This window comes from Equus caballus, chromosome 3, assembly GCF_041296265.1.
Source record: "Equus caballus isolate H_3958 breed thoroughbred chromosome 3, TB-T2T, whole genome shotgun sequence".
Lineage (NCBI taxonomy): Eukaryota > Metazoa > Chordata > Mammalia > Perissodactyla > Equidae > Equus > Equus caballus.
The window spans coordinates 46207264-46223549 of NC_091686.1; the positions used below are offsets into that span (position 1 = coordinate 46207264).

The window sequence follows — 16286 nt, forward strand, 5'->3', positions numbered from 1 at the left end:
ATGGTTTAAAAGAATGTTAAATTTTTATTACCTTACTTACTCACCAGTGGATAATGTGGTCTGAGTTTACCAGTATATCGATAACCCACCCATGGGTCAGTGTTAATATCACCTTCTACAGTCCAGGAAGACACTTCTCGCTTGGCTTTTTCATCTTCTGGGAGACGGATGGATGGAGAGAGAGAGAGAGAAAAAGAAACACCTCAGTGGTCAAGCTACTGAGCAGCAGCATACTTTAACCATCACTTGTTTGAAAACCAAGCCAAAGGGCCTAGGCACAGAAATCCAACAAACTTCTACCTAACCTAAACACATTCTAAGATTTTAAACAATATCGAATAGGAACAGCTCATAGTAGAACTCCTTTTCTCAAGTAAATGCTAAAGGTATTCTCTCAACAATGTCAATTTATAGGAAGACTGTTTTTTGAAACATAAAATCTGAGCCTAGGCAAAACTTCCCAACTAAGAGCAGATATTACAAATGGATTCTGTGCCCTCACTTCAGAACAGATTCTAAATAATCCCAAAGCAAATTTAAAATAAAAAACAAAAATTTCCCAAATAGGCGATGCATGGCTTTCAAGTCAGTATTCCAGATTGCTTTGAAAATTTTATGAGCATCATTTGTCTCTTTTCAGGAAGAGGGTAATAGAAGGAGGTAGGAAAAGACAAAGATAAGGGGAGGGAACAATCAACAGAAAGTTACTGAAAACTCAGTAGGAAAATGAAGAAAATAATCACACTCACACTCACTCACACACACACCCCCCGCCAGGTTAGTTACCACTACATCATGTTGTCTAATGCACCTGAGAAGCACCTAAGAATCCTTCTCACACAGAACAGATCTTCAATGTGACTGATGTCAGCACACTGACTACAACTCTTATCCACAAAGTAAAATAAAACTACTACCCAGACTCCCAACAGCAGGAATTCAAATCCCTCCCACACCACGTATAGACCTATACACCTCCCAGTGCGCACCCATCTTTTCCTTTTCCCGATGTCATGCTATCACGGGTTTTAAAAGTCAGACTTCAAATAATTTTAAAGTGTACAAGAAAAATAAAACTCCCTCTTTAAACAATCTATTGAAAATATGAACTGGAGAAGAGAGGGAATCATATCATCTTAAGCTAGAGAGGAAAGGTGAAACGGGTGCAGGCGGTCAAAAGGCACAAAGTTTCAGTGGTCAGATAAATGAGTTCTGGGGGGTAACATACAGCGTGGTGACTAGAGTTAACAACAAAAAGACAATGGAGTCTGATTTCCTCATTTTCAGATGAGGACACTGAAGTGATGTGGCTCCCACGGCAGAGATGTGGGCACGCTGGCTTCCGCCCAGAACTCTCCACAGAGCATGTGCAACCTGGGAGTGAAAGGTCCTGGAGGTACAAGTGACAAGAATGCAAAAATACACCCAATCCAGTCACATTACTTCGGAAGAGGACACAATTATAATACTACATATAAAGGAAAGGAGTAGAACAGAACAAGAATAGTAACTAAGAATGAGAACAGAAAACGGAAAGAAAAGCTCTACTAGGCTGCTGTTTAAACGTCTTTCTTTCCTCTGCAGTTCAAGAAAGCCACCGTGAATGTTAACGTCAAGAGGAAAACTGTTTCTCATCCGAGGACAAAAATGGACTCCACTCATTGCCACTGGAGTCAAACATTACAGAAAATAGTTTGAAATGCAGGCCAACTGACACTTGCTTCAGCTATGAATTGATCAACTGCTTTTCTCTGAAATACGAGCCTCAGGAATAATCTTCACCTGAGACCTAGGACAGCCTAGCAATCAAACGCAGGCTTTGTGCGTTCACACACTCCTGTGGAGGGAGCAAGGAGAGGGATGGATGTAAAATCTTTCAAAGCTTCCTGCTGATCTGCTTCTCCTTCCACAATCTATCTTCAAAAAAGAATTGAAAGCAGACCTTGAACAAATAATATAACCCAAAAGCTATCTTGACAAGTAAAATTGAAATCTGGCAAGCTCTCTTCTCATCTGCAGGTATACTTTACTTAGGGAAACTTACACTTCAAAAGTAACTTAGTTTACATTTTAGGATCAATTTGATCTAAGCCGTAAGTCCTAGACAGGCAGCAGATACCTAACAAATATGAATTGGACTGGGGGTTGGTAACAAAATTGCACACTAATGTTCTTTTTCAAAAGAGTGTGAACGCACAGGACAGCGTAAATAAACACTGTAAGCTGTCGTTCAGACATCACAGAGTAACAGGGCCAGGAAAGCTGCAGGTAGTATCAAAGAGCACTGGGTACGGGAAGGGTCTGGCCCAAAGCACATCACAGCCAGGCTCCATTCTTTACAAGGTTCTGTGCGGCCTGCCTCCTCCAGTCAGCTGACAAAGGACTGCAGGTGTCTAAGCTTTGCCTGGGACAGGGTTCTCTGATGAATCCTCACTCAGTTCATCCAGAGATGGTAACCAAATAGCTGTTCAGCAAAGATGATTTACATGGATTTGTTTGTTTAATCCTCACAACAAATCTATGATTTCAGCACTTGGGAGGTGAGACTTAAAGTGATCCACGTTCAGGATGCTTGGTGAAAGGCGCTCTAAAATATTACATAACATCTCCCCTCTGCAACTGAAAAATCAAGCACACCAGTTTGGAGGGGTAGATGAATAGAATAAAAAGTATTATTCAGAATTTTTTAAGGGAGTTTTTATATCACGTTTTTGGCTATTCAAAAGGTATCTGTCAAATGTTTCCACCTTTTACTTTAGGAAAATGGGAGACAAAGAAACACACTGAATCTATCAGTGATACATAAAAAGAGTGTAGAATAATACAGGATTGAGATGTGAGGTGCTACATCTTTTACAGATCAGACTAAAAGCAAATACTGCAATGTACACTCAGCAGGAGATGAGTGTGGGAGATACACACTCAAGCATCCATATCAGGTGCCTTTGAGGGCTGCACAATCTAACTGGTCTTCTTGACTAAGACACATACACACTAAATTCTGCCCTTGTGTTTTTTGTTTTGTTTTTCTTTCTTGAGGAAGATTAGCCCTGAGCTATTCCTGCTGTCAATCCTCCTCTTTTTGCTGAGGAAGGCTGGCCCTGAACTAACATCCATGCCCATCTTCCTCTACTTTATATGTGGGACGCCTGCCACAGCATGGCTTGCCAAGCAGTGCCCTGTATGCACCCAGGATCTGAACCGGCGAACCCCGGGCCGCCAGAGCGGAACGTGCACACTTAACCGCTGCGCCACCGGGCGGGCCCCTGCCCTTGAGTTCTTTATTGAAGTCATTCGTGAAATTTTCCTAAGGCCTCATGAGCTTCTGCAATCAAGAAAACTCCAGGGGACCGGCCCAGAGGTCAAGTGGTTAAGTCCACGAGCTCTGCTTGGGCGGCCCAGGGTTTCGACGGTTCCGATCCTGGGTGCGGACATGGCACCGCTCAGCAGGCCATGTTGAGGCAGCGTCCCACATGCCACAAATAGAAGGACCCACAACTAAAATATACAACTATGTACTGGAGGGATTTGGTGAGAAAAAGCAAAAAAAGAAGACTGGCAAGAGCTGTTAGCTGAGGTGCCAATATTTAAAAAAACAAAAAGAAAACTCCAGGTCCAGGCACTCATTGGTAAATTCCGCCAAACATTACTGATGGACAAAATACCAGTTCTACATAACCTCTTCCAGAAAACAGAAGAGGAAGAATCACTTCCCATTTTATGAGTCCAAAAATATTCTAACACCAAAACTAGTCAAAGATATTAAAAGCAAATTATAGACCAATACCCCACATGAACACAAATATAAATCAGGCATCCTTACAGATCAGCGCACATTACACTTAGGAAAAGAACCCTGACATGAACTGCCTGCTGTCTGTTATCTCACCACTGTTCTTGGAATAAGGTGCTATCCTTTAAGACACCTGGTTCCCTCCTAGCCCAACAGTTTCCCTCAGTTTCCATCTCTTCTCAGCTCTGCAGATCACCCTTCCCCACACCATTCCCCCTCCAGGAGTGTCATCCACAGTGCTGTCGCGGGGGTCAATTTATTAGGGTGTGAAAGAACGGGGCTTTCTCCATCCAACACAGCCCAAAGGGATCAAGAACATTCGATTCACCACCTGAAGAAAATCACCACGAAAGAGCCAAGAAGACACCATCTAAACACTGGACGTATAAGTAAAACCTAAACAATCTCAGTCCGATGCAGTAAGAATCATGTTCTTTCGACTAAGGAAACATCAACTGTCAATGGAATGCTCTACCCTCAGGAACCCAGCACTGAAGAAACCAGCGCACTTCAGTGAGTGAGCAAATGCCTGAGGCAGAGACCCAGGCCAAGCTCTTACCAACACAGTTTCACCTCAACCATTCCCTTCCCTACGCTTTAACCTCCTGGGTACAAAATGTTAATCACTGCCCCCAAGAGCTCTAAAAACACCTAACACATTAGAAATGGAGTATTTAACGTATGAGTGAAGAAGTTAAATGGCATTATTCAAACCTATCTCTATACTTTGATTTGAGGTAACAAATCCTGTCATTTATGCTGTGATAAACTCTTTCATTTGTTCACAATCATTTCTCCTCATCTCTGACCACATTTCCTCTCACAAGAGCCTAGCATTCTCCTTAAATGTAGACTTGACTTTCCACAACCACAGAAAATATCTTTTTAAATTTTTATTTCCTTTTCCTTCAAATGGTGCTTAAACTGACCTCAATGAGATTTTAAGGAATATATATATATATATATATATATATATATACACACCTTTATATATATAAAACAATCTACCAAACTTTATGAAATCAGCCAATTCCTAAAAAACATACAAGTAAATGAATAAAAATACAAGATCGGTAGGTTGAAACAGAAACCTTCTACCAAGAACCATGGACAGTCTGCCAAGCCTTCGTCCATCAGGATGGCGATGCTCTAAGAACAGAAGGTCCTGTCAATTTTCAGGTAAATGTGACAGGGTGTCTTCAGCCAGCCACGCTGAAGACAACTCGAATTCACAAAAGGAGCAGCCAGAGCAGGAAAGGCCATCTGAATCAGTGAGAGACCCATGGGCTGAAAGAACAGCTAAGCAGCAGCAAGAGCTTCACTCTGCGGCGTCTCACAAAGCAACTCCCAACAGGAAAATTAAACGTGAGACTGCAAGCACGAACATTAAAACGCCAAAAAACAAAGTCATATAATTTTGAGTTGAAAAAGCTATCAGAATTGAAACTAAATAAAAACAAGAGGTCTGGCTAAAGGAAGACAGTCAGCTAGCAGGCCCCTGCCTACCACAGGCCAGCACTTCCAGCCAAGGGAAGAGGGTGCCCGAGACCAGGACATTCCCAGCTACTGCTCAAGCAAGACCCACCTATCCTAGCAACCATCTCATGATTTCAGGTTACACACATGATACAAAATTATCAGAGATACAGCTCAGCCACATTTTATTTACACAGTTACACACTACAGAGAGTGAAACAAAAAAGGTCCTAATTCTAGCTTTTGGGATTACACTTTCAGAACATGCCAGTATACACTTTCAGAACTGGAAGAATTCTCTCTGCACAAAAGCCACTTAGGAGACAGAAGAATGGCGTAGAGATGTATGATTTTACTTACTTGCTTTCTTATGTAGTAACTTGTGAGTAGCCCAACTTCCTTTAAAACATTCCTAGAAGAGCAAGCATGAAAATTAGTGTCAGGCCTTCCTTAATCAGAATTTTAAGGAACACTATATAAAAAAAATAGTAATTGGAAACTTTATTTGCAAAAATCAAAATCTGTGACCTCACTATATTTAATATTTGGAAAAGCTTAAGAAATGATTATATCTATTTAATAATTCATTTGAATTTTTAAACTTTAGACTACTTCAAATAAGCAAGAAACATTAGCCTATATTATAAATACTAGTCTGTTATATTTCAATCTTATGTCACCTAATTATTTTGAAATATTTGAAAAAAACCATGAATCAATTAGTCAACCACATACTAGGGAAAAAAAACAGGAAAATTTCACAGATTCTTCCTGATTCCTACTTAGTCACACCCACTTTGTTTTCGGGGTGCTGACAGCCTTGCCAGACCGCGGGCTCCGCGAGGAAGAGACTCAGTCAAGTCAGCCACGGTACCCCAGGGCCCCCGAGCGGCACTCGTGCAGCTTCAGCGAGTACCTGCTGCTCCATCAGGATGGATGACTAGAAACACCAGGCTTTCACTTAGGAAAATATGTGCATGTGACATATTTTAGACCCCAGTAAGAAGTACTGAGTTGGGAAAATGAATTCAAGTAATGAACCCAAGTAGTAAATCATAAAAATGAACTCAACCATAGATCTTATTTATGCTTTGATTTTTATAGGCTCTCATTTGAAGAACTTAAAATTGCTTAAATCAATACAAATACTAAGAAAATTCACAAATTCTTACAAATGTTTTCGACTTTGCAAACATAAAGGAGTAAGTCAGGGAAAAGAGAAAAGCTAAGACAAAAATAGAAAAAAAAAACACAAAAAACATCCCTAGGACTCTGTAGTAATGAAACCACACTATACCACCGAGGCCACGCTCCTCTCCCTCAAGGTCTACCCAAGGCCTCGGAGAGGTCAGAGTCTCCCTCCGGGGCCGGATCTTCACCGCTTCCCCTTTCTTCTTGAATCCTCCACAGCCCGCAACATGAAGTGAGGAAAACCCAGGTCATACCTACTCCCTGTGTCTACAACCTCAACGGACTTCAAATGTATGAAGAGGTATCCACAACAGTAAACATCTTTTCACTTTTGAAGCTAAAACTGAGCTCTCCTGAGGAGGATGGGAGATGTGGTAGGCAGAATAACGGCCCCCCCAAGGATGTCCCTGTCCTCATCCTCAGAACCTGTGAACATGCTAGGTTACACCTAGGGTAAAGGGAATTAAAGCTGCTAATCAGCTGACCTTGAGTGGGGGAGAGTAGCCTGTTTTATCCAGATAGGCCCAATGCAATCAATGTAAAACGTCCTTAAAAAGTGGAAGAGGGAGGTGGGAGTCAGAGGAAGACGGAATGAAGGAAGCAGGGTCAGAGACGTTACATTACCGCCTGTGAAGACGGAGGAAGGCGGCCACGAGCCAAGGAAAGCAGGTGGTCTCTAGAAACTGAAAATGCAAACGCAGACTGCCCCTGGAGCCTCCAGAGGACTGCAGGCCTGCCAACACCTGCCTTGAGCCCTGAAACCCGTGTCAGACTTCTGACTCACACACCTGTAAGGTAATAAATCTGTGTTTAAGGCACCAACTGTGTGGTTACCTGTTACGGCAGCTACAGAAAACTAACGGAGGACGGACGTAGAGCTATCCCTTTCTGTTACCAAACTGTCAAAACCACTCACAACAGGCAAAAAGATCCACTTCTCTCCACCCTGGAGTTATAGGAAATTCACAGAAAAATGAAATTCGATGACTTTGCCACAAGAGAGGAATATCACAATTAATGGAAAAGTTCCAAGAACTAAAATGGGAATAAGAGATTTCTTCAGCATTACACACCTATTACAGACAGAAAAAGAAAGGGAAGTCAGGGTGCAGCTGTGGGATGAGGACAACCGCGCCAACAACTAAGAGTTACTGCACCAAACACGTGCACGCCGCGCCCGGCACCACCTCACCCCACCTCACCAACCCTGCCCGGCAGGAGGGCATCGTCCCCGTTTCACAAATGACCAAACTGAAGCACAGACAAGCCAAGTGATTTGTCTGTCACATAACAGCACCATCCCTGGCAGAAGAACGACTCAGACTCAGGATGGCCTGGCTGAAGGCCAGGTTCGCTCACTGTTCCCCAGTGAGGATAGGATGGGCGGGTGTGGGTGTGGGAGTATATGTACTCAATTCAGGACATCAATTGAGCACCAAACCTGGAACTAGAAACACGGGTGAGATTAAGCTCTACCATGGACTAGCTATACCATTATAAGCTCTAAACCTTTGTCTTCAATCTGTAAATGACAGTAACTGCTAATCATTTTCACAGATTCTCAGTTGCCTCACCTATACAGAGACTGATACCAACTATAAACTGGGTTGATATCACCAGGAGAAGATAACAGAGCAGATTAAAGGGGATAATGTAGATGACATACACAAAAGCAGTTAACAGCGTCTGGCACACAGCCAGTATGAATGTACAGAGCCACTGATATCCTCGTGTGTGTCTCTGTGCCCAGCATTGAAAAGGTTCTCAGTATATGGTGGAGAACGAACCAAGATTAGTGAGATCACACAGACAAAAGCCTTCTTCTACTTGTAGATAGAAATGTAAACTGTTTTCATTATGACCTTCTGGGACAGACTGTCCCCTGCCAAAAACACTCCCAGCCTCCTTGATGACACAGGTGGCCATGTGACCCAGGCAGGCCAACAAAATGTAAGCCCAGTTGTTGGTTGGGTGGGGCTTCTGGAAAGCTTCTTAGAAAAGAGGTTCTCCTTAGAAAAGAGGTACCTATTTCCTACTCTTTGCCCTTTCCCAGCTCCCGGCTTCAAACCCAGATGCTGCCTCAGCTGAAGGTGCAGTCCTGTGACCTCAAAGCAACAAGCACACACCAGGAAGCCTGGGTCCTGGACGACGCAGTGGAACTGCCGCTCCAGGCTCGAAATGTCCACTTCCAGACTCCTCATCATAGAAGAAAAATAGTATCAGAGACATCATAAAAAACTCTGCACCTTTACTTTTGGAAAATGTATTGGTTAGAAAGCACACTGGATTATGAGAAAGAAAAATTCAGTGACATAAGCAAATCAATCACTGACCTGTTTAATAACAGACCAAACAAAGGCGGTAGGGGCGAAGGTGGCACTGGTGACGTGATGGGCTGAATCATGGCCACCCAAAGACATCAGGCCCCAATCCCTGGAACCTGTAAATGCTAACTTATTTGGGAAAGGAGTCTTTACATACGTGATTAAATTAAGAATTTTAGGATACAAGGTTATCCTAGATTATCCAGGTTGGCCCTAAATGCCATCACGAGTGACCTTATAGGAGAAAGACAGAGAGGTTTCACACATGCAGAAAAGGAAGACGTAATGTGGCCAGGAGGACAGAGACTGGAGTGATGCAGCCACAAGTCAAGAAATGACGCTGCCACCAGAAGCTGGAAGAGGCAAGGAACAGACTGTACCCTAGAGCCTCTGGAGGGAGCAGCCCCGCCATCACCTGGATTTAGGCTCAGTGCAACTGACTGTGCACTTCTGGTGTCCGAAGTGTGTGAGAACAAACCTGTTGGATGAAGCCACCGAATCTGTGGTGATCTGCTACAGCAGCCACAGGAACTAAGACACCCAGCAACGTCAGGGGGCCACAGGAACGACCCTGACTGCCACACTGACTCAGGCGAAGGACCAAGGACAGTCTTTCTAAAGCTTTTTCTGCGTACGTGATCTTATTTATGGAGTCAACTCCCAACTATCTATGGTAATTTTTAAATAAGGCAAGCAAAGGCATGTGACTTATGCTAAGAAACCCAACTTCAGTCAATAATTTCAATGTCTCTTCCTCCCTTTTCCAAACTATTCCTCACCAGAGACATGATTAGCAAAAGTGAGGACACAGACTGGAGTTTCACTTGTCTTTCCTTCTTCCAGTCTGGCCTATGGTACTAAGACAGTCAGCGAAGAGATCAGGGAGGGGAGGGAAGGCAGGGAAGAGACAAGTTCAGAGTAGGTGCTGGAACCCAGGCCCAGAGGCTGCCAGGCCCAGAGGCCAAGCCCACCCTGGCTGCACGTCAGCGGCACCGCCCCACTGCTCTTCTTCACCGCAAGGCCTTCAGGCCGCCGCTCCTCACCTCCAGGTAAGCCATCTGCACACCAACTACGCTTGGTACGGTTTTCAACTCATTTTCACGGTGCCAGCTCAGAACAAATCAGCCATCTGCCCAATGAAAACTCTGGCTACAGCGGCTTTCCTGTTTCCTGGGCACTGATGCAGCAGCACTATAAACACTCTTCCCCAAAAACATTAAAGACAGATTCCTGGCCCAGCACATAAAGCCCCTATCCAAAATCATACGCTACTCCAATTACTAGGTAAGCACCAGCACAGTCTGCATCCTCAACCTGGCTATCCCTTTTCCTGCCATCACTGAAATTTGCACATGAAGCAAAGACCAGGAAAAATGAGAAAAAAAATATGTCAAGAACAATACAGAAGAGATTTCTGGAGAGAAAGGGGTTTCATTATCTACACTATCTTTTAGATACCCTTCAGCTCTATAAGCCTATGATTCTATTTTACAAGTAATTATGGAAGAGATTACAAGTCCTTAGAAATTAAATATGACAGTCTAAATGAATATCTCAAAATAAAGATAAAGTTAGGAAAATCTCCCCAAGAAGCAGAGCTAAATGACAAAAAGTTGAAAATAAAGAGACGGTACTTTTGAAACAGAGGATTAAACCAAGTCTAACATATGAATAATAAAAGTTTCAGAAAGAAAATGGAGAGATCAAAGAAATAAGAAAGTTTTCCATAACTGAAAGAAAAGAGTTTCCAGACTGAAAAGGCCCAAGATGGACAACAATCACCTTGCTCAAGGCATACAACATGAAATTTCAAGGCATACAACACGAAATTTCTCAGCACCGGAACTGGAGAAGATCCAGCACGCTTCCAGAGAAGGGGGGAGGCAATATGCAGGATTAGGAACCCAGCGGTACCAGACTCTTCAACAGACCGGACGCTAAAAGAAAATGGAGCAATAACACGAAAATTCTGAGAAAACTACAATTCTATATCCAGAAAAACTGAAAATCAAGTGTCAGGAGATAGCAAGATATTTTCAGATATGCAGAACCTCAGAACTTCACCTTCCAGTCTTGCTCAGGAAGCTACTGGAGGAGACATTACATACAACATGAGAATAAACCAAGAAAGAGGAAGATGCAATGCAGGTGAGAGAGAGGTAAAGGATCTCCAGGTCAAGGCCTGAAGATGGCTGTAGGATGACCGCCACGAGGCAAGCCTGGGGAGCGGGAAGTTCTGACAGAGGAGGTCAGAGTTCCAAGAGAGACGTTCCCAAGATCAGACTGATTACATGCCAACTGTATCTAAAAGTACTGAGAAGAGTTTCTACACAACTGTGGGAGAGTTTGGGGATGAATTAGTAAACGACCAAAGAAACTGCTAAAAGAACGGGAATTAGGAAAGGGGGGAGAGGATTTGTAAGTTTGAAGCATTTGACTAGGTGTGTGAAATAATTTGAATAATTGACTAAAAAGTTACAAAAAATTATTTTATTAATTATGGACATTTTGTTTCTATGCTGTTGAGACAGTAAACATAAACCCAATCAAGAAATATCTAAATTACCTTATTGTGAATTAAGATTATGATATAAAATATTTTTAAAACATATATATGTCCACTGCTCAAAAAACCCCTTTAAAAAATATGAATGAATTACCATCTAATAAAAATCAATATGTAATTTTAAAAGGAAAACAGGATTTTAAAACTAGAATAAATTTACAATTTTATAGAAGAAGAAATTTGCCAAGTTACCAATCTCTCTCCCACTCAGCAACAAGTCTATTCTGTTGTCATATAGCTATGCAATAACTGATAGAGATCTTCAAAAGGCTATCATATTAATATAACCCACCACAGATAATCTTTTTTAAAATGAAATTTTATGTTCTATAGACAATGTAATAATTTAAAATGCTTGCTCGTGGCCATGTCTATTTTGTGTGTCCAGATATTCAAATACAGTTTCAAACTGGAAACTGAACATCATTAATATTTAATGATGCCATCTAGGTTGGGTATCCATTTCACTGTATCAATTCCTGTTGTACAATACTTAACTTTTTTAGATCACTGAATCCTTTGAGAATCTTGGGAAAGCAATCATTTCCCTCCACAGAAAAAAACACATCCAAGCACATATAAACATGTGCATACAATTCTGCTTGTCCATTCGTGCACACACACAGAGAGCACATTATGACCAAGCACAGTGCTAGGTGCTGGGCATTCAGCAGGGAACAATGCCGGTTCCTGACCATTTTAGACAACTATTACACAATTAACCACATAGTTTCAGCCTTAGGGATAAAGAAAAAATACACAGTGCTATGAGAAGAGGTGGAAGACAGGAGCTAACAAGAGAGGCAGGGGTCAGAGCATGTTAAGGATGCTAGTCTATTCTAACAACAACAGAAAGCCATTTGAGGGTTTTAAACCAAGGAGCAACCTGATAAAGATATCAGTTCATGGCATCCCTGATCTCCATCCACAAACCCAAAATTAAAACTCCTTTTTAGGGGCCCGCCCCAGTGGCCTAGTAGTTAAGTTCGCACGTTCCACTTCAGTCGCCCAGGGTTCACAGATTCAGATCCCAGGTGTGGATTTGCACACCGCTCATCAAGCCATGCTGTGGCAGCATCCCACATACAAAATAGAGGAAGACTGGCAACAGGTGTTGGCTCAGGGCAAATCATCCTCAACAACAACAACAAAAAAATCTCTTTTCTAAACAATACACAGAAAGGTTTTGAAGAACTTCATAAAACTGGTTTTTAACACAGGCAGTCCTTGCTTTGCATACTAGTGCAGAAACATAAAAATAACCGTGCAAGCTGTAACCACGCAAAGCAATCTTCATAATCAACAGCGAAAATTACCACGGCTCCATGACCTTTAAAATTTTTTGTCAAAATATTAAAAATTCTGTCAGTTACAAATATACCAGGAACTGGATAAAAAAGCAAAACTAATATTTATTTAGTACACTGTAATTTAAAACATTAGGAATACTGAGAATTAGACTGTTTTATTTCGTTATTTAAAAACTTATCAAGAATAGTTCGAACATTGTTTGCCTTTTTACCATCATATAACTGAAGAAACAGAGTGGGCATCTTGTTCACGCTTGGCCAACTGTCACAGTCCTTTCTAGGTTTGGAAGAGCTTCCAAATTTTATCCTTTGCACTTTCCGTCCCATGAGTTCTTTTAATGTAGTTTTGTGTCATGTCACTTACCCTGAGACACCGTCATCCTTCTCATCACAACCATTTGCTTCATGCACATCCCAGTCCGCCCCAGGGAGTGCCTCTGGCTGCGGGGCAAAGCCTCTAGCAGCGCGGTGGGCACTGCCACACCTTGCAGTCAGCTACTTCTACAACCCCACTGCCGTTCCATCTAGATTTCACTCCCAGCATGATCTCATTTCTTTGCTGCACTTTCATCTTTGTTGGCCAATTCCTTCTTTCAACTATCCATTTTGTAAACTGTCACGTCAGTTTATCACTGAGAAACAAGAAAGCGTCACAACTACAGGCTGTGCTGTCTGTATGAGAACTGAGTGACAGATGCAGTGACAATCACTAGGGCTCTGAAAAAAGTGGATGATTAGTCGCTGATCGAGATGCACAACCGTCATCTACCAGTGACCCGAGGACTGAAGAGCGAGCAGTAAGGTGCACTCTGTGTAACGGCTCTGTGTCGTCAGGAGACTGACTTTGTTTAACTAAACTGTGGTCACTAAATTCATGCCTATCAGAAGTGCAAAATGAGATTTGCTTGTACATAACTGGCAACCTGATACAACCTATTTATAAAACTTTTCTAAATTGGTTATGTGAACAAAATACTTTTGCATCATCCAGCATCTTTTTTTATCCTCACAGAGGCTGACATATATTTCCTTAAATAAAATAACATCTCTATCCCCATGATAGAGAACACAGAAGTTTACGTATGAATTTAACTCAAGAAGAGAGGGTACATACTAATTTAAATCAAGAAAGGGAAGGGGAAGGAACCATCAGAGAGGAGAGGTAAGAGAAGCATTTAAACATTACCAAAAAACGAGCATCTTCACTTAATTGTTTACTACTACAAAAAAACACGTTGCCTACTTATTACTAAGGATAATACATAATTCATACAGGGTTTATAAGCAGGGACAACTCAAAACCCACATGGTTTTCTAAAACATTCAATCTCAAAACTAAGTCTAGAGCAGTAGCTTAAAATCATGGACTTTGAAGTCAGACAGCCTTGTATCCCAGCTTGGTCACTTATCAGTTGTAAGATACTGTGGAAAAAAATCTTACTATCTCTAAGTTCCACTTTCCTCAATCAGAAGGTAGGGAAAACAACTGCGTAAAATGTGTGGCCAATAATAAGTGTGCAATTCTAATTATCATCAATTTTATTATTTTTAAAGGCAATTTAAATTTTAAATTTAAAAAGATGACGCACCTAAGTGTTTATCTTTAACATGTGCGTGTCAACCCTGGTCTGAATTCTTGGCTTATCAAAACTTACAGCAATTAGGCAGCTAGTGATTACTGTGGCTTTGTATCCTACTAGCATCACTGCCCGTAGGACCTGGGCTTCAAGGAAGGGGATGCAAGAGACCACAGAGCCTAATGCTGGAACACCCTCTCGGCCACAGAGAGAAAGCACAGACCAGCACAGAGAACAGAAGCCTACTGGCTCAGGGTGTCTTAGCACAACCTGTGATCAATCTTTGACAGAACACTAACCTATGCAGACACAAAGGCAACCCTTAGGAAGCCAGGCTTTTTTAAAAAAAAATTCTTAAATATAAAGTAGAACATTGAGCTGAGACATCAGTAGCCACACTGCAAAGGAGACAAAACTGACAGATCCACAGATTTAGTCCCATGATAAAACCTGAACAGAATGCACTGAGCAGCTATTTGAGGACTCTGAAAAGTAAAAGTAGCCAGGAAGATAGAGACCAAACTGTGACGTACCAATTGACTGCTGACGAGTTTACCATCTTCTGCCCCCTGCCAAATCACCAGGGGCAACACGGAAGTGACCACAGAGGCACAAGACATCCTCCAGGAGAAACCCACTAATTCTGGGGCAAGGAACAGGAAAGGAAACTCCTGGTGCTCAAAGAGTACAGATATCCACCTTTTCTCTTTTCTGTCCTTTCATACCCCAGACCTCAAGCGATCCTGCGGTGGGACCCACAACATGAGCGCGTAGGAGACAAAATTCTGGGGAAGAGGCATTTTCCTCTCTGATTAGTGAAGCTGTGGTCCAGAGAGGGTGTGGCTAAACCCACTGCTTTTTTCTCTCTCTATCCTCCTGCCACTTGTCCCCAGACACAAGCACAGTTGTAGAAGTGTGCAGCAAAGCAGGTAACTAAAACCCCAGCTTTCTGGCCAGAGGACAAAAAAAGGATTCCCACAGAACCAGAGAGTACCAGGAAGGAGCTCCAGAAAGTGACCCCATAAAGTTGTTCATAATACAACATACTGATGCTTGTGAGAACAGAACTAGTAGACAGACCATCTTCTAGGTCTCAGACCAAACAGTGGACAGATCTGAAGAGGCCTGCAAAAGCTATGAAAACTGAACTGAAGTCAAAACCACAGCAGGTGGCAACTTGCAGCCTGCATCTAACCAGATCAGCAGCCAGCTAAAACAGAAATATCAACATTCTCCATAAGATTGAAACAAGATTCAAGATCTCATAATGCAATATCTAAAATCTCCAGAAGACAACCGGAAATTATTTGGCACATAAACAACCAAGAAAATTTGAACTCCCAAGAAAGTGAGTCAACAGACACCAGTGCTAAGATGACACCAAGGCCAACATTAACTGACAAAGAATTTAAAGGAGCTATTATTAAAATGTCCCAACAAGCAATCAAGAACATTCTTGAAACCAATGGAAAAAGAGAAAATCTTTGCAAATAAAAGAAGATACAAAGAAAAACCAAATGAAAATTTTAAAATTGAAAAATACAATAGCCAAAATAAAATACTAACTAGATGGACTCTAGCATAATGGAGACGAAAGAGGACAGACTCAGAGAACTAAAAGAGCAAAAGAAATTATCCCATTCAAACACAGAAATGATTTGTTTTTAATGAACAGAGCTTCAGGGACCTATGTGACAATAACTAGGAAAATTACTAAGGGTAAATAGGAAAATTACATAATGATTAAAAAAGGTCAGGGGCCAGCCCGGTGGCCAAGCAGTTAAGTTCACACACTCCACTTGGGCTGCCCAGGGTTTCACTGGTTTGGATCTTGGGCACAGACATGGCACTGCTTATCAGGCCATGCTGAGACGGTGTCCCACATAGTACAACCAGAAGGACCTACAACTAGAATATACAACTATGTACTGGGGGGCTTTGGGGAAAGAAGAAGGAGGAAAAAAAAAGGTTGGCAAGATAATCTGTTGGCTCAGGTGCCAATCTTAAAAAAAAGGCCAATTAACTAAATGATACAGCAGTCTAAATTGT

General features: G+C 42.0%; 1 protein-coding gene across 1 annotated transcript in view; it reads right to left on the reverse strand.

Annotated features, from left to right (window-relative positions):
• METAP1 (methionyl aminopeptidase 1) overlaps window positions 1-16286 on the reverse strand; it is a 62266-nt gene that overhangs the window by 21888 nt on the left and 24092 nt on the right. The window contains exons 2-3 of the mRNA XM_023637673.2: window positions 5630-5681; window positions 45-157 (exon numbers count right to left, since the gene is read on the reverse strand). Coding sequence (XP_023493441.1) covers window positions 45-157; window positions 5630-5681 — 165 coding nt within the window. The remainder of the gene's footprint in view (window positions 1-44; window positions 158-5629; window positions 5682-16286) is intronic.